General features: G+C 43.2%; 1 protein-coding gene across 1 annotated transcript; it reads left to right on the top strand.

Annotated features, from left to right (window-relative positions):
• Positions 1 to 24,446: 24,446 nt before the first annotated feature.
• On the top strand, positions 24,447 to 25,385 carry LOC140908808 (taste receptor type 2 member 2-like). Its single transcript, XM_073336680.1, has one exon. It carries the CDS (start codon positions 24,447 to 24,449, stop codon positions 25,383 to 25,385), a length of 939 nt encoding a protein of 312 aa, XP_073192781.1.
• Positions 25,386 to 26,487: the final 1,102 nt, after the last annotated feature.

Here is a 26,487-nt window from a genome sequence, read left to right on the forward strand (position 1 = left end):
TTGTAACAACAACAGAACCTAGGGAAAATGTCCCTGTAATGGTGACTGTCAGAATTTTCTAGAATTTATTGACATTGATGATACTACAGGAGCTGGTATGACAAGTGTGCTTCTTAAAAAGCTGCAAGATACGGGCATTGCGATAGCTGACGTGAGAGGTCAGGGCTACAATAATGGTGCCAACATGAGAGGAAAGAACAGAGGAGTGCAGACACGGATCCGAGAGTTAAACCCTCAAGCTTTTTTTGTCCCATGCAGTTCTCATTCATTGAACTTGGTGGTCAGTGATGCAGCATCAGTTTCTGGTGAGGCTGCTGAATTTTTTAATGTAATTCAAAGCATCTTTGTATTTTTCTCTGCATCAGCTCATCAATGGCAAATTTTGAAGCAACGTCTGGGAACATCCTCTCTGACACTGAAACCACCGAGTGCCACACGATGGGAAAGTCGAGTGGAGGCAATAAAGCCTATCAAACACCAAATTGGGAAGATAGATGTTGCCATAGTTGCCATTATGGAGGATAATGCTATGACAGGAACTGTTTGTGGGAGAACAGTGGCAGAGGGAAATGGAATCGCCAGAAGTGTACATAACTTCAAATTTCTGTGTGGCTTAGTGTCGTGGCATGACATACTCTTTGAAAGAGAGACTCCAAGGTGTTGACCTTGATATATCTGGAGCAATGGAACAACTGGACAAAGCAAAGTCATACCTACACTCTTACTGGTCAGATGAGGGATTTCAAAACGTTCTGAAGAGTGCACTGGCAGAGGAACTTCACACTGAAGCTATTTTCCCACCCATTCAAGAATACAAAAGTCACCGAAGAAGATGACATTTTGATTAAGAGGCACGGGATAATCCCATAAGAGACCCCAAACAACAATTCAAAATAGAATTCTTTAACCAGGTGCTAGATTGTGCAATACAGTCAGTGGAAGAACGTTTCATGCAGCTCAAGGAACACAGCAGTACATTTGGGACCAGCAATGCAGGGCACTAGAGACAGGGTTGACACATGAGGACATGCGTGATATTGATGCTAGTGATTTAGGTGATGAACTGAAAGCCCTTTCAAGATACATTTCAGCAGGATCAACTCCAAAGGCTGTTCTGGAATATATGTGCACAAATAAGATGACCACCCTCTTTCCAAATGCTTTTGTTGCTCTGCACGTACTTCTAACAGTTCCTGTAACAGTTGCCCGTGGAGAACGCAGCTTCTCCAAGCTGAAGTTAATAAAAACACATCTACGCTCCACAGTGACACAGGAGAGGCTGGTCGGCCTTGCAACCATCTCAATAGAGCATGAGCTGGCCCAGACTGTGGACCTTCAGCAGGAAGCAGTTCAAATCTTTGCAACCAAGAAGGCACGGAAAGCACCACTTTGATTATTCAAACAGATAAAAATGCCAGTGTTTACTATGCAGACAAGAAAAGTTACATTTGCTGTTCAGGCGTTTGAAAGTTAAGTGTTACTTCAAATTTTTGAACAAGGCATTTTAAGTTGTTAGTTCTCCTTTATTGGGGTAGGTAGCAGAGCAGTACCATGAGAGGAGCAGAACAGGAAGAAGGCAGAATTGAGACCTTTCAAAGTTTTGGCCCAAGCGAGGGGGCATGGGAGAGTCATTTGAGCTCCCTGCCTCAGGTGCCAAAATGTTGTGGGCCGGCCCTGAGTGTAAGCCTATTGAAGTAAGTGGAGCTTTGTCACCAGCGGAGGATCTGACCGATCATTTTTAAACATTCCAAAACATGTCTACCTTCTAAAATAACTTTGGGGTTTTTTTCTGTAGGATATATGGTGTAACTAATGTACTTGATGAGAGTTGGTATAAAGACTTCATTGGCATGAATTTGTACAGTTTGGAGGTGGGCTGCAGGTGAGATTGGGAGAGCTGCTGTGGGCTACTTCTCATGTGTATATATGCATACTTTTAGTTCTCTCTTTGGTTCTTAAATATATTACCTCTGTCTAAGTAGCTACCAACATGTGCTACATTCTAGTAGCAGCAAATAGGGCCAGGCATTAGGCAAGTAGCAAAAAAAGGAGTCTTTAGCAACTAGAGAAAGATTGTGGTAGATAGATGAAGGGCTGTTTCATAGTGGTTAGGACTGATGGCTTCAATTCCAGTTCTGTTCACTTCCATGTCAACAGGATTTGTATATGGGAAGGGGTAGAGTGCCCTTTATGAAATGTTAACTAATGGCACTGGTTATTGAAAGGACAATCCTTGTTGTCTGAACTCGGGTAGACTCCTAGCAATAGACTTCCAACACAGAACTCTAGACGTTCTTTTGATGCAACAAATATTCTTGGAACAATGGTTGCCATGTAAAAAAGAAAATTCCCAATGGTTATTAAACTACACTGAGGCTTCTGAATTAGAACGTGAAATAACTGAGACAAGCATAGCTGAATAATTGCAGTATCCTCAGAGACCTCTATGCAGTAGCTAATGGCAATCATAGTAATCATACTGTGGGACCTATTCTTCCTTCTGCATGCTTATAGGGCCTGATTCTTCTCACAAAAATGTAATTCATTACTGAGGTCAATAGATGCAAACAAGTTTGATACTGGTGAGAACTAGAACTAGCTCTCTGTTGTAATAATTCCCATTAGTGTCAATGAGGTAAGGCTGGTGGAATAGTGCCCACTATTTGCCCATTTCATTAAAAAAAAAAGATGCTTTACGGTATCTTTTTGCATATGCACAGAAAGATACAGCATGCCAGCTGTCAGCATTTGGGATGTGGTGTTAGGAAGAAGGTTAAAAAACCCTGGAGTAAATGAAGCAGGCAGGTGCTGAGTGAATGTCATGGTCCCCCTTTGTCACCATATTCCCTTTTGCTTTAAAAAAACAAACAAAAAAACCCCACACACTTCAAGACTTTTCAGTTTCAAGTATATATTTTAATCAGTTAGCAATAAACAGGACAGTCTACATATCAACTTTAGTAATGCATGTAAAAGAAATACTGGAGCTCAAGAGAGCTCAAACAGTGGGTAGTTGAGCAGTTCAAGTTTACTGAGTATAATACTCCATAGAGTAGACTGGAGTGTCGGTTGACTTCATGTCACATCTGATTTTCCTATTTATTTTGCTTGCAAGAATATGTCTTCATCTGTGCACAAGTGGCAGCTGTGTAGCCTTTGGCTTCTAATAGGCAAATCCAGAATATGCAGCATGTCTTATCCTTGTACCTTAGTTTCATGAGGTAACCAAGAGACATTCCACAGTGTTCTAAATTAATCTCTATGGGACCAATCCTGAGTTCATACTCAGGTCATACTCTGGCAAACTCCTCTTAAAGTCTATGCAGTCTAGGGGAATGAAATAAAGGCCTGCAGATTTATCCCTCACTAGCACAAGCTGTGATTGTTGCAATATTCAGTAACGGTTTCTCTAGATGGGTTCATATACAGCGCGTGTGTGTGTGTGTGTGGTGGTGATAATCATTGGTTTATTTGAAGTACTGAGCAGCCTTCAGCTCTGGTGAGCACACGTAAGGTGCTGGATATACGCTTACACACTATTCAATGTGTAAAACCACCTGGGAAACTGCAATCATGCAACTTTGACCCTATCCTCTGCATTTTACTGACTAACCCATCTGTACAAGGCCAATATCTCTCACACAGACTATCTGCTGCCATTTTACTTCCTTTGCTCTGAAGGGCACTAGCTGAGAACTAGTAATATCTTAGACCAGAGACTAGGTTAAAGTTCAGTATCTCACACATCATCCAAGCTACGAAGAACAGAACACTTCCCAGTGGAGAGCAGGGACTCTTCCTCCCTTGTCATTAAATAGTGAACAGCAACTGGCCCCAGCACTGTCTGGGTACCAGACTTTAATACTATAACATTAGGATTCTGAGGAAAATTGCTTTGGGACTATTTTTAGGTCAGTGAAAATTAACTACAAGAGGCTAGTAGCATTGATTCATTCCAAATGGAGTGATGCAATATAGTACCATTAACATTTTTAGAAACTCTCCCTAACTGTCTAACTTCTAAATCAGTAAATTGTACAGTGTGTAGTGGAAAAAAATTGTATGGTGATTGGTATAAAGGTTTCATATCAGCATAAATTTGTCAGCATTTCCCCAGTGTTTGAGGAAGAAGGGTTTGGATCAGGTCTGGGCCTATGTCTCATTACATCTATATAATTACACACTTTTAAATGTTTTTGGGTCTTAAATCGAGCTGTTTATCTCTGACTTCTTGCATCTCATGTCCACTCCTGCCACAGTCACCTGTACTCCCTTCCACACCTTCTAATTCCGTACATTTTTCCCTCTAGACTATGGGGTTCAGACTAGGTCTGCAGGGAAATCTCTAGGTGATTGGTTGCCTTTCCCCATAAGCTTGCTTGGTGAAGAAGTGTAGCAGTGCTGATTGGGCTGCCCAGGCTGATGTAAAATCTGAGCCTAATATGTGCAACAAGCATGACTCATCTTCTACCTGCTGCCAGGCAGTGAATAAGCAGCTCCCCTCATACTGGTGATGTTTGTTTCCTACTCATTAGCCCATGAGGTCCAAGTCAGGGGACAAAGCTCCCAGAATCCCCAAAGTTCCTGCTGCCCCCCATGTGCCCTGGACATACTGCCCCATCTCTTCACATAGCCCTGCTCCCATATGCTGCCCTTACATTCTCCCATGATGCTGCTGGCCCAATTCCCTATATGCTACCCCTCCATGTGCTCTGCTACATTTACTGCCCCCTGCTCCCAGTGTGATGCTGTCCCTAATGCTGTGTGCAGCTGTCTCCATTACCCCCCACACCTACTCCAGCCCCCTCTTATCAGAGGGGTCTTGCTCCTCTAACTGGCGTGCAGGGAGAGGGAGCAGGGGCAGGTAGCCCGCTGTCCCCATCTCTCAGTTTTGGGGGGCCTTGGGACGGGGTACAGTCCTAACTCAGCAGAGAGTACAGGCACACCAGAATCTGTAAGGGGAGGGACATACCCTCTTCCACCATGGCTTGGTTCCTCTCCAATCCCAGACTCAGCTCAGCCAGCTGAGGGGAGCTCCACCTGTCTCCTTCCTCTACCTGGTATTCCATCATGTGTCCAGACAAACTCCTCCCAAGGGGGTGGTGATACCCCTGGGCTGGAACTGCTGAACCACTGTACTGTGGGTAGCTATCCCACTGTGCAACTCACCACCATCCAGAGGAGGGTGCTTTGGGAAGTATTTTTGCCAATCCCTCATGGAACCAAAACGAATCGCGTAGGGGTGACAGGGGACATGGGTTCAACTTCCCATAATGCAGTGTTGTCCATCCCATAATTTCATCTTCATCACATAGTATTTCATGCCTCTTTTCAAAATCCCCACAAACCCATGTGTCCCTCCTTGTGGTCTACTATCTGTGTCAGAAGCATGGATCCTTCACAACTCTGCCCTATTGTGATGAGCATTCTGAGAGTGGGGCATCTGATCCTGCAGTATCTGCAGCCCTGCCAGAGTTGCCACAGGGAATGTGATGATTCCTTGGAGGCTAGATTGCTATGTGATATAGAAAGAAACAATTCAAGGTTGTTGGCAGCATTCATGGGGTAGCGGCAGATGGTGGAGCGCTGGTTCTGGACCCGAGAAACAAGCACTGACTGGTGGGATCACATTGTCATGCAAGGTAGGGATGATGAGCAGTGGCTGCAGAACTTTCAGATGCGCAAGGCCACATTCCTGGATCTGTATGCCAGACTCACCCCAGCCCTCTAGCACAGGGACACCAAAATGAGAGCCACGTTGACAGCTGAGAAGCGAGTGGCAATTGCACTGTGGAAACTTGCAACGTCTAATTGCTACCAGTCAATTGGGAATCCATTTAGAATTGGGAAATCCATTGTGGAGGCTGTTGTGATGCATGTGTTCACAGTCATTAATTAACTCCTGCTATGCAGGACTATGACTCTGTGCAGGACATAGTGGATGGTTGTGCAACAATCAGGTTCCTAAATTGTGGTGGGGCAATAGATGGCACGCATATTCCTATGCTAGCACCAGAACACCTTGCCACAGAGTACATCAACAGAAAGGGCTACGTTTCTATGCTAATGCAAGCGCTGGTGGATCACTGGTGACACTTTACCAACATCAGTGTGCGTTGGTGAGGGAAGGTGCCTGTCACGTGCATCTTTAAGAACACAGGACTATTCAGAAAGCTGCAGGGACTTCAGTGATCCTGGGAGACCCAGCCTACCCCTTGCTCTCATGGCTCATGAAGCTGTATGCAGGCTACCTCAACAGCACCAAGGAGTGCTTCAGCTAGGGGCTTAGCAGCTACAGAATGATAATTGAACGTGCCTTTGGTCATTTTAAGGGTCGCTGGCATTTTCTACTTAAGAGATTAGACCTCAGTAAAAATATCTCCATGGTTATAGCTGCCTGTTGAGTTCTGCATAATATCTGTGAAACAAAGGGGAAAGTTTCCACCGGGGCGGAGGGTGGAGGTGGAGCAGCTGTCTGCTGGATTTGAACAGCCAGATACCAAGGCTATAATAAGAACTCAGTGTGGAGCTATATGGCCCAGGGAGGCTTTTCACCATTTTAATAGTGAGCTGGCATAGTGTGTGTTGCTATAGTGTGCTCTACCTGGCCTTGCTCTTTTGCTGCCCGGTATGAACCTTGTAGTGATTTCTGGGCATGTAGGAATATAACATTGCCAGTGCACCTATTAATACTGTCGATCAATGATGTATGGGTTCTGTGACAAAATGAAGTAACAGGAAATTGGTGGGTGTCAGACCTGAGCAGCACATGTTGTGAACTAACGAAAGGTGAATTATGTTCCAAAAAATAGAATGTGTCTGTCGTAGGTCAGTGTATGTGCAGCTGTGATTGTCTTTAATGTTCCCCCAGGGTGGAGTGGTCAGTGTAGTGCAGCAGCCCTTGATGCCACATGGAATGTTGAGGGGCAGTGTAGGGAGGTCCCGATATTGAGTTCTCAGTGGGCTGCCAAGGGAGGTGAGCATGGGATTCTTGGACCTGCAGGGCTACCAGAGTCTGCAGCATCTGTGTTTGCTGCCTGGTGCATCTCCCTCTCCTTTTCCTGCTTGGACTGCCAGGCCTTTCTCCTCTCCACTCTTTCTTTCTCCATGCTGTCTGCAAGGGTCATCCTCCAGGCCTTGGTCTCAGTCTCTGATTCAGCACAGGCTTGCAGCATCTCCTGGAATATGTCCTCCCGAGTCCTCTTCTTTCTCCTCCTTATCTGGCTCAGATGTTCTGTGGGTGTGGAGGGGAGACCCTGAAGGCCGCAATGGCAGCAGTTGAAGATACGACACACAGAGGTATCACTGTCAGTTATTCATGACAGAAATCGAAACTTAGGATACTATACTCACTCCTGTTGATCCCCACAAGGCGTAAGCTCTACATTCTCACTTCTCCTTAGGACTGATACAGCAGGACACCAGTCACAGCACCAGCCATACTGAGTATGGGCCTCAGGGTAGGGCGGGGTTGGGGAAATGAGGGATACTTGGGGATAGCTCACAGGCATGAGTATATGTGTATAGGGCACTGGGACTGAATACTGGCACTGTTGTCAAAAGGCAGTGGTGATTTTAGCTGATACCTCACTCCTGGGGGTAACAGAGGCAGAGAGAGCACAGTTGCTGCTGGCCTCCTGATGCCACCCGGGCCCCACTGTGTGCTGCAGTGGTGCCTGCCAAAGTAATCACTGAGTGGCATGGGAAAGTGTCCTACCTGGTAGAAGAAATAAGGCAGCCTTTCCCAGAAACATTCAGCTGAGGATTGCAGAGTACCTCTGTGAAAGTTTCACTGAGGTCTCTATGGAGGATTCATGGGATCACAGAATCATAGAATATCAGGGTTGGAAGGGACCTCAGGAGGTCATCTAGTCCAACCCCCTGCTCAAAGCAGGACCAATCCCCAGTTAAATCATCCCAGCCAGGGCTTTGTCTAGTCTGACCTTAAAAACCTCTAAGGAAGGAGATTCCACCACCTCCCTAGGTAACGCATTCCAGTGTTTCACCACCCTCCTAGTGAAAAAGCTTTTCCTAATATCCAACCTAAACCTCCCTCACTGCAACTTGAGACCATTGCTCCTCATTCTGTCATCTGATACTACTGAGAACAGTCTAGATCCGTCCTCTTTGGAACCCCCCTTCAGGTAGTTGAAAGCAGCTATCAAATCCCTCCCATTCTTCTCTTCTGCAGACTAAACAATCCCAGTTCCCTCAGCCTCTCCTCATAAGTCATGTGCTCAAACCCCCTACTCATTTTTGTTGCTCTTTGCTGGACTCTTTCCAATTTTTCCACATCCTTCTTGTAATGTGGGGCCCAAAACTGGACACAGTACTCCAGATGAGGCCTTACGAATGTTGAATAGAGGGGAATGACCACATACCTCAATCTGCTGGCAATGCCCCTACTTATACAGCCCAAAATGCCGTTAGCCTTCTTGGCAACAAGGGCACACTGTTGACTCATATCCAGCTTCTCATCCACTGTAACCCCTAGGTCCTTTTCTGCAGAACTGCTGCCTAGCCATTCGGTCCCTAGTCTGTAGCGGTGCATGGGATTCTTCCGTCCTAAGTGCAGGACCCTGCACTTGTCCTTGTTGAACCTCATCAGATTTCTTTTGGACCAATTCTCTAATTTGTCTAGGTCCCTCTGTATCCTATCCCTACCCTCCAGCGTATCTACCTCTCCTCCCAGTTTAGTGTCATCTGCAAACTTGCTGAGGGTGCAATCCACACCATCCTTCAGATCGTTAATGAAGATATTGAACAAAACCGGCCCCAGGACCGACCTTTGGGGCACTCCGCTTGATACCAGCTGCCAACTAGACATGGAGCCATTGATCACTACCCATTAAGCCCGACAATCTAGCCAGCTTTCTATCCATCTTATAGTCCATTCATCCAGCCCATATTACTTTAACTTGCTGGATATCCCAGTGCAGATAAAAATATTCCTCTGCATGGCACCCACTGCCTAACTCTAGAGGAGGATGAAAAGCTGATAGCAACTCTACCTCTATTGGTTGTTTCACTACCTCTTCTAGCACAAGTGAAAAAGAGTAAATCAACAGATGGGTCCTGCTACTTTGGGGGTTCCAGCCCTGCAATTTCAAGACAAACTGCATATTTATCAGAGGTTCCTTCCCCGCCTCAGGCTCGCCCGTGCTCAGGATTGGCTGGACTGAACTGGAGTCAAAAACTTGTCCTGGCTTGCTGCACTTTTGGATCCCCCAGTCACCTGTCCCCAAGAGTCATCCTCTTGCTCGTCCACCTCCTCTGCCTCCTTGCTGTTCATGGCAGGAGCCTGTGACTTGGGCTCTTCTGAAGTATCCACGGGGCTCTTGGAGGTGGTGGTGCAGCTCTTTGTAAAAGCAGCAGGTCTGTGGCTCCGCACTAGATCAATTGCTGGCCACCCTTACCTTCTGGACCCCCTGCTACAGCTCCTTGGCTTTCACATGGCACTGCTACTGGTCCCTCTTGTAACACTTCTTCTCCATTCCTCAAGCAATCTGCTCATAGATATCAACCTTTCTATAGCTGGATCTGAGCTGTGCCCGCACAGCCTCTCCTCCCCACAAACCCAGGAGATTCAATATCTCCTGAGTACTCCAGGCAGCTGTGTCTCTGCAGTGTGTAGTTGGCATGGTCAGCTGGACAGTTGCACCCAACAAGGGAGAGTTACTAGGTCACTATGCCGGACGACCAGGAAAAGGAATTTCAAAAATTCACAGGGCTTTAAAGGGGAGGGGCAGCTTCCTGTTCACTTGGCTCCGGGGCAGCAGAGTTCACAACGATGATCAGAGTGGTCAGGAAGGGGCATTGTGGGATACATCCTGGAGGCCAATAACAGTTGATATAAATAAGGCAATGTCTACACTAACACTACGTTGACCTAATTACATCAACCATGACTCTACATTGCTGGGGAAGGCAGTGTTAAGTCAGCATAGCAGGGCAGTTATGTGAGTGGGATCGAAATTTAAGTGTAGACACATTCACAGCTAGGTTGATATAAACTGCCTTGTGTCAGCCTAACCGTGTTGTGTAGACCAAGCCTTACAGTTGTCAGATCTGCAAATAGTAGTCTGTTCAGAAATTCAAAGCCCAATACTGAAATCTTTACATCTAGTTAGTCAGCTGACTATGTATCAGATTCAAAGGCTGCAGGATTTGGGGAAAGTTATGTTGGCTGGATGCAGGCTTCTTTCATAGTGGTTAGGATTAATGGCTTTAACTCCAGTTTCTTCACTTTAGGTGGACACCCTTTATGAAATGTAAAATAATGACAATGTTTATTGAGACAACTTTCTTTTCCTTAAACTCTGATATTTTAATATGCTTAAGCTTTCCAAAGCAGAATATTTGGTCCTCCTGTAGGTCCTTATAGATTGTAATCAGGTACCCGTTAACCTTCTCTATGAAAAGCTAAATAGATTGAGGTCTTTGACTCTATCACTATCAGGCAAGTTTTTCCATCATTCTTGTGGCTCTTCTCTTAACCCTCTCCAGTTTTTCAATGTCATTCTTAAATTATGGACACCAGAACAGGACAAAGTACTCCAGCAATAGTAAACCCAGTGCCAAATACAGAGGTAAAATTATCTCTTTACTGCTACTCAAGATTCCCCTCTTTGTGCAGCCAAGGATCACATTTCCCATTTTGGCCACAGTGTTGTTCTTGGAGAATATGTTCAGCTGATTATCCACTGTCATCTCCACATCTTTCAGAGTCCCCGCTTCCCAGGAAAGAGTCCTCATGCTGTAAGTATGGCCTATATTCTTTATTCCAAGATGTATACATTTAGTCCTATTAAAACGCATATTGTTTGCTTGCACCCTTCTTACCAAGTGATCCAGATTGCTCTCTATCAATGACCTGTCCTCTTCATTATTTACAACTCCCTCAATTTTTGTGTCATCTGCAAATTTAATTAGTGGTGATTTTATGTTTTCTTCCAGGACATTAAGAAATGTTAAATAGTGTCTGGCCAAGAACAGATCTCTGCAGGTCTCACTAAAAACACACCTACTTGATTATAATTCCCCATTTACAAATACATTTAAGGGCCCTACTGTCAATAAAACCCTAACCCCGCCCCTTGACACCTTAAGCCCCATCCCTTGACCCCTGCCCCCCCTTCACCGGAAGTCTCGCCCCATGACCGGAAGCAAGGTGTGTCATGTGACCCCTCTAACAACTCCTCCTCCCACCCTCTACCAATCAGGATGGGTTTTGCCCCGTAGGACCACCCAGAGAGGAGATTTGACCAATCAGGGCAAGTTCCGGGGCGGGCTGTCCTCTCTGGAAGTGGGACATGTGACCCCTCTATCAACTCCTCCCCCCACCCTCTACCAATCAGGATGGGCTTTGTCCCTATAGGACCAGCCCCAAGAGGAGATTTGACCAATCAAGGCGAGTTCCGGGGCGGGGTGATCTGTCCGGAAATTATTCGTGTGACTCCTTTAACAACTCCTCCACCAACCTCTACCAATCAGGCCACCCCAAAAGCAAATTTGACCAAAATAGGGCAGGTTCTGGGATGGGGTGAATTGCCCAGAAGAAGGGCATGTGACCCCTCTGCCAATCAGAGCACAGCACCATCACCCCATAAATCCCAGTGTCGGGCAGAAGAGGCCATCTTTTACCAAGAGCGTGTGTTTTAGAAATCGTGGAAACGTGGACTCCTTCACCACCCCCGTGAGAACTTCGGACTTTGTTTTAGCCCCAAGGGTCTTCGACAAACCACAGAGACAGTGCTACATCAGTGGGAGTTCCAAGGAGGACCCTTTGGCCCAACCGTTGGTGGATCCATTTAATGTGTATCATGTTAATTTTATATCATTCTAGTATTTTTAATCAAAATGTCATACAGTACCAAGTCAACATTTGACAGAAGTCTAAGAATATTACCTCAACACTATAATCTTGATCAACCAAACTTGTAATCTTATCCAAAAAATAGAAAAATCAAGTTAATTTGACAGCATCTATCTTCCGTAAACCTACATTGATTGGAATTAATTATATTATTCTCCTTGAATTCTTTATTAATGGCATTTCATATCAGCTGTTCCATGAGCTCTCCTGGGATTGAAGTCAGAATGACAGGTTTATAATTACCAGGGTCATACAATTTACCCTTTTTTAATTTATAGGCACATTAGCTTTCTTCTGGAATTTCGCCAGTGTTCCAGAGTGTATTAAAAATCAGCATTAATGATCCAGCAAGCTCTTCAGCCATCTCTTTTAAAACTTTTGGATGCAAATTGTCTGCACCTGCTAATTTTAAAATGTCTAACGTTAGTAGCTGCTGTTAAACATCCTCCTGAGATACTAGTGGAATAGCAAGAGTGTTATTATGTGATATGACTACATTGTCTCATTTTTTCACAAATACAGAAATATTTATTGAACACTAGTGCCTTTTGTGCATTATTATTGATAACTCTAACATTTCCATCTAGTAATGGATCAATAGCATTGTTAGGATTCTTTTTGTTCCTAATATTCTTAATAAGGAGCTTTTTGTCCCTAATTTTGCTCATCATAGATTTCTCTTTGTATTCCTTTGCTTCCGTTATCAAGTTTCTACAATTCCTAGCTTCAGATTTATATTAATTACTACCTACTTCTCCTTTCTTCTGTTTGTGATATATATATTTTTTATTTTTATAGCTTTTTATAGCTTTCTTTTAACCAGGTCAGGTTTTTTTTTTTCACCAATCTGACCTTGTTTCTCAATTGTTGCTTTTTGGGCATCTAGTAAGGTGTTCTTAAATGATTTCTAGTTGTTGTTCACATTTTTCTGATTAAATTCTTCCTTCCAACTGATTTGGCTCATAATTGTTTTCAGCTTTGTGCAACTGGCCCTTGTAAGGCAATGGCTACATATATTACTGGTCTGGATTATATTCTGTTTGCACATTATAAATTTGATCAAGTCATGGTCACTTGTATCTAAACTACCACTAATTTTTAATTCTGTGCTTCACTTCTCTTCATCTGGCAAGACAAGGTCTAATATTGAATCCCCCTGTGTTGGTTCCAGTACTTTTTGAGGTAGGAAATTGCCAACCTGGGGTCTGACTTTTGGAAGTGTGGAGAATTCACAACTCCAACTGAAGTCAGTGGGAGCTATGGCTGTTCAGACCCTCAGGCAATGGGGGTTGAAGGAATGATCATAGGGTTGGTGTCAGAAATATCTGAGTTCTAATCTGAGTTCTGTCATTGACAGTGTGTGATCTCTGGGAAAAGACTTTATCCTTGTCTCAGTTTCCACCATCTAAAATGGGAATAACAGTTTCTTTTATCTTGCAGGAGAGCTGTGAAGATAAATTCATTAATGCTTATGAAGTACTCTGTGATGTTACACCCCCATATTCTTTATGGAAATATGCTTATGATATGGATATGGCATAACTGAGATATGTTTTATACAAGATGCATCTTGTAAGGTATCATTAGAAAGGTTATAATTTACTAATGTGATTATCCAATTTGTATGCATGTATCACTTATGTATCTAAAGTTAGGAATATTTGCTATGTAACAATTACAAATGGGTGTGTACTTGGGGAAACACCCACCAGGAAACAGTCCATCAGCCTTGATGGGCCTTTAGGAAGAAACAATAAGACTCTGAAGATACTAATCTCTCTCCTTCCTGAGAAGCATCCTTGGGCATTGCTTTGACACTACAAGGTCAGGCGGTCATGTCACCTGGTACTAGACATCACCTTGGACACTGCTGGTACTTTTCCACTGGAAACAAAGGCTTCTGTTTAATGTAAATTCTATTTAAGGCTGGGGAGTAAGGGAAACAGTACTCTTCTCCATTGCCGTCCTGCCCAAGAAGAAAGATTGCTGAAAGTACTGGAAGAGACAAAGGAACTGAGCAGTGGGAAAGCCAAGGGCTGAGTCCAGACTAAGACAGGAGTCTAGTCTGTAAAGAGAAATAACTGGAACTCTAAACTACAGAAACTCTTCAACTTGCCTAAAACAACATTTAGGGTGAGAAATTACTTCTTGAAACCAGTCTCTTTAAGCTTAGTATGCATATTTTGTTTGGTAATCTGCTTTGTTCTGTTTGCTATCCCTTATAATCACTTAAAATTTACTTTTTATAGTTAATAAACTTATTTCTTGTTTATAACATAACTCAGATTGTGTAATTCATATCTGGGTGTTACTATTTTGGGGATTGCCAGCACAATTATTCACTTTGGGAACATCCAATGCCCATGGGGGGATCCAGTGGTTTAATTTCACCTCTTGGAACCAGATCCAGATGATACCAATATCTAACTATATGTTACATGGGCCCTTTGAGTTACTTACACTACACGTCTGGGTAAACATCATACCTAATGACCATGATTGTATATTCAAGTTTAGCACATCTACCCAGCCTATAATAGATTACAATAATCATTGTCACCCCGTCCTTCCTGGATACCATACATTTCCACCCTTTAAACCAGGACCCTTAGAGACTCGGACAATAACAGTATGGGTAAACGGAACTAAATTGGTAGGAAATGTAACAGTACTGTTTTTAAATGGTCCACAACCCATACAAGTACCTCGTCCTCATTTGCTTAAGATGCAGCCTCCCATAGAGGTACAAGTAGCGCCACTAATCATAACCCTACACATTTCAATAAACTGGACCAGGAATAATTTGACTTTAACTCAGCTGGAATGTGCATAATATAGCTCCCCCCTGTTTGAAGCATGGTTCAAATCCTTACAACCAGAACATCCCTTCCCTTGTCAGCAATGAGGTATAACAGATACTTTACTAGGAGGCATAGGGACAGGAACAGGCATTCTAAATTCAGTCGATCTGGAAGCATTGAAAAACAAGACCAGAGTGGTAGAAGTATTGCCTCGTACTATTGTATGGGGGCAAGAGCACCAGATCGCTGAATTGGTACAAACTGGGGTAGATACAATGAACTTGCAATGGCATACTTGGGAACATGTTAACCAGACATTCTGGGCTCAATACGCCACCAGGAGGGACACAGCAAACAAAACGGCGTTAGCTTTGTGGTGTTCTGAACAACAATTATTAGTTATTACGCTGACAGAAAGGGAGATGGATTGGGTACGAGCTAAAGATATGACAGTCTTAATTCCTCTGCTGACAAAACATAAAAATAACCTTTTCTTTCCCTCTGTTTCTGGATGGTACAAGGCCCTGGAATCTAGTGTATACACATTGACCCTCATGGGTCACATCACTATACAAGTAATACGGGTCCAGCTGCACAAGCATAGAGTCTCTCTGTGGCCATTCATAGCTCTTCTAGTTCTCCAGGGCAGTCATCTTTGGGCTCCTCAGTTGGTAGGAACATATTTAAATGAACAAGGGGAAATTATAGACCATCGTTTGTGTTCAAGGTGGACTGCAAAACAATGGGTATCTGTTAGCCGACGGCCAAGGATGTTTGATGAGGTGCCAGCTATGCCCGTTTATACCATCCGTGACTTTAACCGCTAGGACGCACTGTCCCTTCGCGGCGGGCAGCCCGGGCTAGGCTGACGGATGCCCCAAGGTCCTAACCACCCGTGACTTTAACTGCTAGAGCTCAGAGCTCCTTCGCAGCGGGCAGTCAATACTGACTGACAGGTGCCCCAATGGCAGCACTAAGAGCCTCTCCACACCCGTGACTTTAACTGCTAGAGCTCAGAGCTCCTTCGCAGCGGGCAGCCAGGATTGACTGACAGGTGCCCCAAGAGTTTGCCCCGTGGAGGCGGCACAACTCAACGCTAGGCTCTTAGTACTCTCACCTAATGGCCAGGCTTTAGAGCCAAAACGGCTGAGGTTCTTTAATTGTGTTGGCTGCTTTACAGTAAACCAGAGAAAACAAGTCAGGCTTATGCATAAATGGTTACCAAAATTTATTAAGCTAGATTCTAATCATGTGGTTACAAAATTGCTAGTGCCTACTTATTTAAATGTAGAGATGTTACACACACAAACAAGTTACAAAACTGAAGCCACAATCCCAAAGAAAGAAAACAAAGTATAGAGCTCTATTTCAAAATATGTGTACACTAAAGGTAGGAGATCAGGTGTGGGTGCTTCTTACCCTCCTTGCATCTCTCGATTCCAGCGGTGCCAAGCCAGGATCGGTCACTCAATTCCGCGGAAAGACGAATAAGGGACAAGGCGTAGGGACCCTCTTAGCTGCAGAAGCCTTGGGAGGCTGTCACTTATCTGACCAGCAGATAGATAGTGAAAAGCACTCAAAAATCATGGTGCTGTAGGTCCCCTACTTATACCTCTGTACTCCTTTATTCTCTTTCTCCTTTCTTATGCCAAATTGAGGCTGGTCTGTCTGGGCGACGCCAGCTTTCGCAAGAGTAGTTTACACTTGCAAAGGAGAGAAACAATAAGTTTCGACTACTGGACATTTCTTTTATCAGGGTAAATATTTTCCCACCTAGGATGTTGGTGTGTGTGCATCACGCTATTTAGTTGGGGCTAAGAGCCATGTCTGTCACAGGACCTCTGCCTGCTGTGAGCTTAATCGTTGTATCTGTTCCCAGAGGCACATTGTAGCAGCACACCTGTGCTTTCACAGCTTCAAAGGCTGTGCTGGAATATATGTTAAGTGCCCTGTTCCTGCTTCCTCCTGTGTTTCCAGCAATGCTGGTCTGAGGGGGGGGGGGGCTGACTGTCTGGCTACAGTATCCCCTACGTTACCAAAATTAGAAGAGCCCTGCTCTTTACAACATAAAAGTCTGCCAACCTGTTACTGTCACAACCCAATGGCCCCCCTCCCTCAGGGGGTTCCCTGGGGAGGCAGATCAGGATTGTATGTTGCTAAAGCTGTTGCAGGCATTGCAAGACAGTTTGGGAAGAGTTAAAGGTGTGAGTGTGGAATGAAAGGTTGCTTTGCAGGTTACGAGAAGCCAAAGAGGGAGGAAAAGAGAAGGGAATGGGTTAACTCGACGCTCCAGCTAGGTTCGAAGATAAGATGCTGACTCCAGCCCAAGGCCACGGCACACAACCGACTCTCAGCTGCCTGCCAAGGAAGACAGGGGCCTGGATTCCACGCCGACCAGCCGTGAGAAAGGAGGATTCAGCTGAACAGAACTGCAGGGGCTGAGAAAACTAGTGAGACAGTGAAGGTCAGCCAGGGGGAAACAACAGTTTTTGTGTCCCTGAAGGCGGTATGTTTTGGGAACACTGAGGAAGCCACAGAAAGCTGTTTCGAACTGGTACAAAGAGCACGGGGAACAGAGGTCCCTGAACAAAACGCTCCCAAAAGACCCCAGGACTTAAAACCCCCCTAAGAGCTGAAGCAAATCGGAGATCAACAGTGGACCCTGGACGGCCTGTGCACAGGACAGGACTCCCATCCATCCTTCCCCCTCTTCTTCTGATGTTACACCCAGGCTTAGCCAGCCTCGGGTCGTGCGTGTGTGAGTATGAAAGTGTGTTAGGACATGGGGTGCTAACACTTTCTTTCTTCCCCTGAGTGACGTGGGAGCCCCCAGCACTCACCGCTGTTATTTTATTAATAAAGCTTTAAAACTTAGTCACTTGATGTGCTCCTTCATCTCCTTCCCTAACGATCCTGCGGCCTCAGCCTGATCACCTGATGCCTCAGGCAGATTGGTAACAGAAATCTGTCACACTACTGGAATGAACTAGATAACAATACCACAAAATTGTATTTTGATAGAAAAAGTTGTGTCTGTGCCATTGGCAGGATAAATACAACTCAGAACCGCCAGTAGAGCAGTGTATATGTAATATAACTATGTTAAAAACTCCCACCTTAACCTATTACTTTCCAACTCATGAGGATAAAAGAACTAACACACTTGATACCAGTAATAGTCTATACTTTAATTTTTCTTTGAGGGTCAATTGGACAAGTCTGTACAAGCTAATGAAGGAAAATAAACAAGTTAGCCAACTGACTGAAGCCACACAAACCCAGGTTCAGACACGCAGTTTGGCTATTCTACATCATGGATTTGAAATATTGAGAGTATCCACACAAGTAAAGCAAATAATGGTACCATTGGTATGATATTTTTAGAGGATGGGCCCCCTCTTGGTCTTCAACTTTAAAAATTATGTTACACCTAATTTTTGTTTTCTTTATTCTGATAAATTTAATGTTAATTGTAATGTGTGGTATGTGCTGTTGGATGAAAAAACTGTATTTTAAGATGAAACAACAAGCTCACATTGTTTCACAATATATGGCCTTGAAACAATTACATAAGTGTGATCCATTCAATACCTCTGGATTGAAGGGTCAAAAGGGGAACAATGTAGAGCTGAAGAGTGAAAATTATTTTTCATATTGTAACTAAAACTCCATTCTGAAATGCTTACTCCATTTTGCAAAACTCTGCATAACCTTATTAACTTAGTTCAGATGTGTGAATGAAGTATGCATGGATAATGGAATCAACCTCCAGCCCCAGCCTGTCCTGATAAAGTGAAGTGCAACCACCAATGGCTGAAGATGCAGACAACAGCCCTGACAAAGTGAAAAGAGTCCACCCTAAAAGAAAAGAACAAAGGTGCAATTGAAACAAGATCAAAGTCAGGTCCAAGGCTGAAAGTCACATCTGCAATTGACGGGTGATCAATCACACAGTACCCAGAGGCAGTGTGACCCATAGACTCTTGTTCAAACTAAAACCTATAAGAAGAATGTGTAAGATGGAAGACTTTGGGGTAACATTCTGCTGACAACATCGAAGGGCATCGGTGCACATCCGACAGACACCCAGCTCTTCCTTGTCCCTGGCTATCCTAGCCAGTTAGCCACCACGAGCTGCGAACCCAAGCTACGGACTCAAGCTACATTCAGGACTGGTAACTATAGAGCAGCTGCAGAACATTTGATGTGTGTGTGTGTGCGGGGGGGTGGGGGTGTGTGTTAGCTATTGGTTATAAATCAAATTGTGTTCTCATAATAAATGAGGCATATTGCCTTGTGCCCTGAAAAGATCCTGTGTATTTTTATCAGCATAACATGGGAGGGGGGAGCTGTGCATAGCTCTCTCCACATTGAAGGAAAGGGCGAATTTTTATGAGCTTGCTCTGTGCAGATCTTTCTATACAGCACAAGACAATATTATTTGGGGTTTACTCACCAAAACAGGTGTGCACTTGAGTGCTGGGCAATTTCCTGGCTGAATCTCACCATAGAAAGTTGCTTGCAGACTCCGTGTGATTCTATAGCTGGTGCGCCCCTACCTGTGTGCGTGTGCTTCCAGAGGCCGTAGAGCCTGATTCAGCAAAACAGGGAGAGGAAGCCCAGGCTAGTGGAGCAGGCCAGCTCAGTGAAACCCCAGCACATCAGATGGCATCCCAGACCAGGGGATGGGGGGAATTCAACCCATCACACACTCATATGCTATGGTGAGGAATGCTCATGAGGAAATTAATAATTCAGCGTAGGGTTTGGATGATGTGCATTAAAAATATGTGGGGACACATTAAATGATAAGGATAAAAGCAGATGTTGAGCAGCTGCCTCATTCCCTGAGCACTCTCCATCCTGTGTATTGAATATGGAGAAATAGTGTGTAATTGTATAATTAAAAGACTTAATGCATACATGCAGTGAGGCAGAATTAAGATTGCATGGGCATTTCCTAACTTTTCAGTGCTTGACTTTGCAACTTAAGTAACTTTCTTTTAACATATCAGTAGGGTCAGAATATTGACATTTGCATAGTGGCTTCAATGAGGACTGTCAGGTGTTCCACAGTTTTGAAAATATAATACCTTACTTTTAGGCAGGGCCAGCCCTAGACCATATGACAGCCCAGGCAAGGAGTGTCATCCATGTCCCCCATCTCCATTTGTTAAGCTTTGGAATACCTTACTTTTTATTACATTTGTAGCCCATTTCATGACTTTGATGCACCATTTGCTTGCATGATTTATCCCAGTCATATAAGACAATAAATTTGCATGCTAGGATCTGTAAAACTGTATTTATTCATGCCAGATATAAGAAAATAAATTTTGTTTCCTCTAAGCTTATAGAAACTTTTTAATTTTAAGAATAACTGATATGTACTAATATCAAGAAATTGAACTGTGCACCAACATTGGGTAGACGAGAATTAAATAGCATTGCAGTAGGTGAGAGCCTTAGAATGTTAACCCTAGTCCCTTAGTTAAAAAGGTTGCTTTTCTCATCTTTGCTCTGGTCAGAGAAATCCAAAGACAGGCCAATGGCATTTTCAAGTGATAAAATAGCAAGTGATGTCAGTCTCCGATCAGCCGTCATCTATCGAAGATATGCTTTAATGAGCCTGAGCTTCAAAAAGCTGTGCTCATCACTCACAACTGTGACCGGTAGCATGAGCAGAATCCTCCAAGCTATTCACACATTAAGAAAAGTGTCTTTCCGCTCTGCATCATGAATGGACTGAAGAATATGGAGTGAAAAGTGCTTCCCATGTTGCAAAATGTGACGGATGTTGTCCAGTTCGACATAGAGGTCTTTATCATTGCTGAAAACAGGACATATATTCTTTGCAGTACTCTGAAGAGAGATACTGAATCTAGAGAAGATGACACTGCATCCGGTGAAGGTCTGTATCATTGTTCAAGAGTGTTTTCCTGTCTGCCGGCTACTTACTAAGGTCATACAAAAACCCCACATCTTTTTGTGGTGCTTCATTTGTCCAAACCTTTATTCGATGGATATTTGAGCAGTGTCAACAAGTGAGCAAAAAAAAACTCTTGAATTTTTCTTCCAAGCTTCCCATCACCTCATCTCTGTCTCTTCTTTTGATGAATGAAAGTTTCCTTGAAGATAGGCTCAACTCCTAAGTTTTCTGCCATTTCTTTGGCAGTGGTGATGGCATTTTCAAATCCATTGTCTCTGTAGGCCACAACGAAATCAAGGCAACTTTTCATTAAAGTAGTAGTGGACATGATGTCCATTAACTGATTTTGTAATGCCTTGTTTACAGTGTTTACTTGGAACAGGATATCATGTGAACCCACAATTGAGACCAGAAATTTGAAGTCAGCAATCGCGTTTGCCAGACTTTGTGCCTCGTGTGGGATTCCAGCCTCGTCTTTACTTGACTGTGCCAGTTCCATCAGGTCATCCTAAACCTCAGTCACTTGGTACCTCACTGGCCTTATATTGTCAATGCAGCTCTCCCAGTGAGCGTCACTTAGCGGCTTCATGGTCAGATTTGTAACATTGTCCATGAGGATTTTCCATCTTATAGTTGATGCTGAAAACAGGATGTATATTATTTGCAGTACTCTGAAGAGAGATACTGAATCTAAAGAAGATGACGCTGCATCTGACACAACCAGGTTGCAGGAAAGGCAGCCATAAGGCATGAAGAAAGCTCTCGGATTCAGCACAAGGATCCTTGCCTGGACGCCACTGTTTATTTCTTCCCTTCATTTTTGTGCTGTTGTCATAGCCTGGACTGCGGCAGTCCTGAAGCTTTATTTTATTCTCATTCAAAACATTCATGATCAGTTCTGTTAGGCCTTTTCCAGTAGAGTCATCCACAGACCAGAAACAGATAAAGTGTTCCTTTACTGGGATACAGCCATCCTTGTCATCAATAAAACTTACTGTAAATGACATCTTTTAACTGTCATTAACTAGTGTTGGGAGTGCAGTCCATTATTATGGCATAGTACTTCACTTTGCGGAGCTGCATAAATGTATTCTCATGCACCCTCCTTGCCCATAAGGTCAATCAATTTGTTTCAAATTGTTTTGCTGCTGTAATGGTCTATAGGTTTTTTTACAAACTACTTGACATAGGTGCTCATGCATGACGTTGTCGTATTTCCCAAGGAGCTCTACCAAATCAAGTAAATTACCATTCTGTTCAGTGAACAACTTATCTGACAAGCCCCCAAAAGCCAAATTATTCTTTGCAAAGAAGAGGGTAATTAAGATGAGATGCTCAAATATATTCCTCCAATGCTAGGTTTCTACATTAATAATGCACTGGTTTTCTGTGTCTATGCATTTATTCAGCATGAACCTGGAGTCATCCGCCATCCATTTGGAGTAGGCCATAAATTGGCTGGGTGACTTTTCATGTTGCTTCAGAGCATCAGCTAAATTATGCCAGTAATTGTACCTGGAATGCACAAGCAACAATATGGCATTCTTGTCAAATATTTTGCAACAAAACCAGAACGCTTTGTCAGTTGATTTCAAGTAAACTAACTAACACTGATTCAGATTCTCAGCATTCTCGAGCACTCTTTTGCAGTATAACTTTGAAAAGTATTGTTTCTGCTTATTTACCTGAAATATCGTATCCTTGATTTTGCCTGGCCCATTCAAAATTGTACAATCAATATCAGCAGAGTTTGGGATCACCAGCCATAAAGCAGGATCTGATGCATCAATTTGTGATGTGCAAATTTTCTCATTGTTGTGTTTGTCATCATGTGACACTGATTATTCTTTATCATTTCTCTCCTTTTCATGTAAACCAGTTTTTTTTTTCACTACTCTCCTTTTCATGTGAGCCACATTCTTCTTTATCATCACTCTCCTTTATGGCACAAGGAACACAGGGAAATTCTACATCACTTTCCTCACATTTCCATGCCTCAAATTCAGGTAAATCTGCTGATTCCTTAGCAATAGGATTTCCATCATTTATACTTTGCTCCTAAATTTCTTCTGCAGTGGGACGATCGCTACTGCCTAAAGCCCGGTCTGTGGTGTTCTGTTTGAGATATTTTCCCATCAAATTTGCCCCTTGCTGCAAACTAGATTGTAATTGAGATTTTTGTTTCCTAAACTGAGCTCCTGAAGGTTTCTTCGGGGGCATCTTTTATTTTTTATGGGGGGAAACAGACAGTATTAAGGAGAACAAAAGTTTATGTTCCACAGTCTTAGAACATGATTAAACATGGCAAAAGAAGTAACAGTATTTCTTTTGTATTGTTGCGTAGATAGGGATTTGACAGATATCTCTCTTTAAATGTCCTTTACTGGCTGCCACTTACACTCCTCAAGTCTTAAAATACAAAAACACTTTCACAATTCCACAATAGAACAAGGTTCACAATATCGCAGCTGGGCTTTCACGTAGTTCTTAGATCTCACTGACTGACTGGCAATGCCCCATGCCTTATATATCAGCGAAGGCCTGGCTGACAATATTCTAGGAGCTTCAAGTTAAATGTAGTTCTCAAAGTCTGGAAGGTTCCATGAGATTCTACAGAGGTCCAGAACATTCTAGGAGGTTAGTGAAAAATGAATCCACTTACGGACTACCTGAACATTTTACTTCAAACATTCTATTTTCTCTTTTGTAACTAACTACAAAAATAGCACCCCAGGTGATTGCCTGGGTCATCTGGCCTACTTTTAGGTGCCTAAATATGGACTTTGCCTCATTTCACACATCCATTTTTTCAAGATCTTGGCCATTGTGCCCACAGCCACTGCCTTCTACCACCAAGAGTACAATTCTGATTCTAATAGTCCCAACAATAAAAAAAAAACCACTTAATTTGATGGAACCATCTATATATAACAATTTATATGGAAAATGCAAAGATTTTCTTGAGATGGAAAATTTGTAATGCAATCCTGCACTGATTTGCATCTACTTCACTGCAGCTGCATCTCTGTTGTCACAGTGAACCTATCTGCTGACAGAGTCTGCTTTTAGGAGAGCGTCTGTCATGGCTTTCAGTCTTTCTGGCATTATGGGAAGGCTTTATTGCTCTTTGACCAGAGTCATGCTGAGATGCTGAGACAGTGTGATGCATTTGTAGTCCTTGTTTGGACTAATTTGGGGAGTTAGAGTTCTGTTGATCGCTACACAGATAAAATATACCAGGACTTTACAAAACATAAGCATTTTCAAGGCAAGTCAATCTTTATATATTAAAATTGAAACCTAGTTTTGAAGTGTGAGACCAGCAGGGAACCTGTGCAAACTATGGAGATAAATTGATACTTGTCGACACAGGCTTTTGAAATTCTTATGGCAGTATTGTGCAATAGGAGCAACCTATGAATGGTATCCAAGGCTGCCTAAAATAGAAAGAATAGCAGTAGACCAATCTGAAAACAAAGGAGAAATAATAATAAATAATCAGGAAAGATCAATAGAAAAATATCTGTGAAGTAGGGCACAGACAGTCACTGCACAGCAATGAGGAAGAAGATATACAAATAAAAGGCAGGAGAAAGGAGTAGATCACCACAAATGTAATAGAATCTTTCTGAGATTTGCATTCCAACAAACACACCTGAGTCTTCCACATTCAATAGCTGAAAAGATCTCCCATCTCACTTTTAGCTTGATACAAAGGCAGGACAGTACAGGTTCCGATAAGATACTAGAAGCCTGACATTTCAGTGAGGCATTTTCTTCTGGGACAATTTCTCTTGAAGCTTCAGAAGCTGGGCAAGCATTAGTGACCACAGGCAGAACCATGTTTCCTGCAATTATTATTGGTTTGATCGTTTTAGGAATTGAGTTCATTACAGGGATTATAGCAAACGGATTGATGATCATTGTGAATTGCAGTGAGTGGATCAGAAGCAGAAAACTGACCTGTTGTGACATGATCCTGACTAGCCTGGGCATCTCAAGATTTTTCCTACAGTGCACGATAATCATTAATGGTACCATCTTTCAATTATCGCAAGATATGAATGAACAGTGTGCTATGTCGAGAACAATGGCTGTTGTCTGGATGTTTCTAAATACTTTCAATCTATGGTTTGCCACCTGGCTCAGTGTCTTCTACTGCATGAAGATCGCCAATTTCAGCCAACCTCTCTTCCTCTGCCTGAAGCGGAGAATATCAGGGCTAATGCCACAGCTACTCATAGGATCCTTTCTGGTCTCCTTGGTCACCTGTTTCCCTTCAGTTAATGGCATAGACAGAAAGTACATAAACAATTCAATGAATAATCTGTCAGAAACCACCACCGGTGAATGTCAATATAAGGTTGATTTATCTTCTAGCTTCTTTATTTTGTCCATGCTTGGATATTCATTTCCCTTTATTATATTTATGATGTCCTCCATACTGTTAATCATTTCCCTGTGGAGACACAGCAAGAGGATGGAAAAAACCACGAGCAGCTCCAGGGACACCATTACGGAGGTTCATTTCAGAGCAATTAAAGGACTGATCTCTTTCATCTTCTTCTACATTTCTTATTTTGTGGCACTAGTAATATTATTGTTAGAAATATCTACCATCAACACCTACTTCTTATGGATAGTGATAATGGGTGCGTATCCCTCTGGGCACTCTGTTATCCTAATTCTGGGTAATCCCAAACTGAAGAGGGTAGCAGTGAGGGCTTTGCACTATGCTGGATGCAGGCTGAGAGATGCGGTTTCACAGAACTGCTCATGATGAAATTTTAAAAAGACATCCCCTTCTCCCCTCTATTTATTTATCAAATATTTTCCCCTACTTCAGCATGCACTAAGATTAGAAGATTTCCATCTAGAGCTTTGCTTCTTGTGGATAGTGATAGAGGACCATGTTAAACTTAGGGTGGCATGTTTTTTTTTTCTTTAATGTTTGTGAATGAATAACTCATGGAGGTCAAGGGCAAAATCCTCTTGATTGTGAACTATATTTCCTGAGATTGAGGAGTCGAAGTCCTTGAACTGATACAAGTATCCAGTCATGCAGGGGTCCTAAAATGAGAGAGGTGGAATGGACCCCCCTATCTCCAAGCTGCAAGATCTCCACAATCCCAGATGCCTGCAATGACCTCCTAATGATCTGAGGGTCTTGACATGAAAAGACAAGAACATCACATTAACAAATGAAAACAAAAGATGGCCTAGAGGATCCGCCCCTGTTGTGATGAATGGTGCTAGTGGCTGCCACCAGGTGAGTCTTTGATGCAGAGACAATCACAGATCTAGTTAAAGTCAATGGCTGTGCTAAGCATTCTTTCAACCTCTAGCAAAAATTAATCAAGTCCCTTTAGATACTAGATAACTACAAACAAAGGAGGGACTATCCAAGGCATATGGCGAGTCATAGTTAAATTGTGTGGGCTGAAGAGTTGCCCTGATTGCAAATGCAGGGGGTAAGATTTTGGTTTTGCAGCCTTTCTGTGCTGGGGCACAAGCCAGGGGAAAGCCTGGGGAAGCAGTTGTGAATATGACCCTGACAAGAAGCAGACAGAGAGTGTTTCTGGGGCACAGAACTTGCTGGAGTGGCAGACCTGGGAAATTTTGAGCCAGGAAACTGCCTGAAGTTCTTTGTTCCTACTGTATTTAGGGGAACAGGAATTTGTATACACTTCTGTAAATAAACCAGATTACCCTAAAAAATATCACCCAGCTTGTATCACCAATTTCTCATCCTAACGGAAACAACCTGGCAAGGCCCTGAATATTGGCTAACTGCTGATGCCAGTTGGGCAAAATTGGTACTGGGACAGGAGAGAGCTGCTGACCCCAGTGGGAACAGATAACGAAGGTGCTCCCAGAAATCA

Source organism: Lepidochelys kempii, chromosome 3 (assembly GCF_965140265.1).
Source record: "Lepidochelys kempii isolate rLepKem1 chromosome 3, rLepKem1.hap2, whole genome shotgun sequence".
NCBI classification, from domain to species: domain Eukaryota; kingdom Metazoa; phylum Chordata; order Testudines; family Cheloniidae; genus Lepidochelys; species Lepidochelys kempii.

What these genes read in the sequence shown, in the direction of transcription:
- LOC140908808 (XM_073336680.1), top strand. Translation starts at nt 24,447, where the DNA reads ATGTTTCCTGCAATTATTATTGGTTTGATCGTTTTAGGAATTGAGTTC.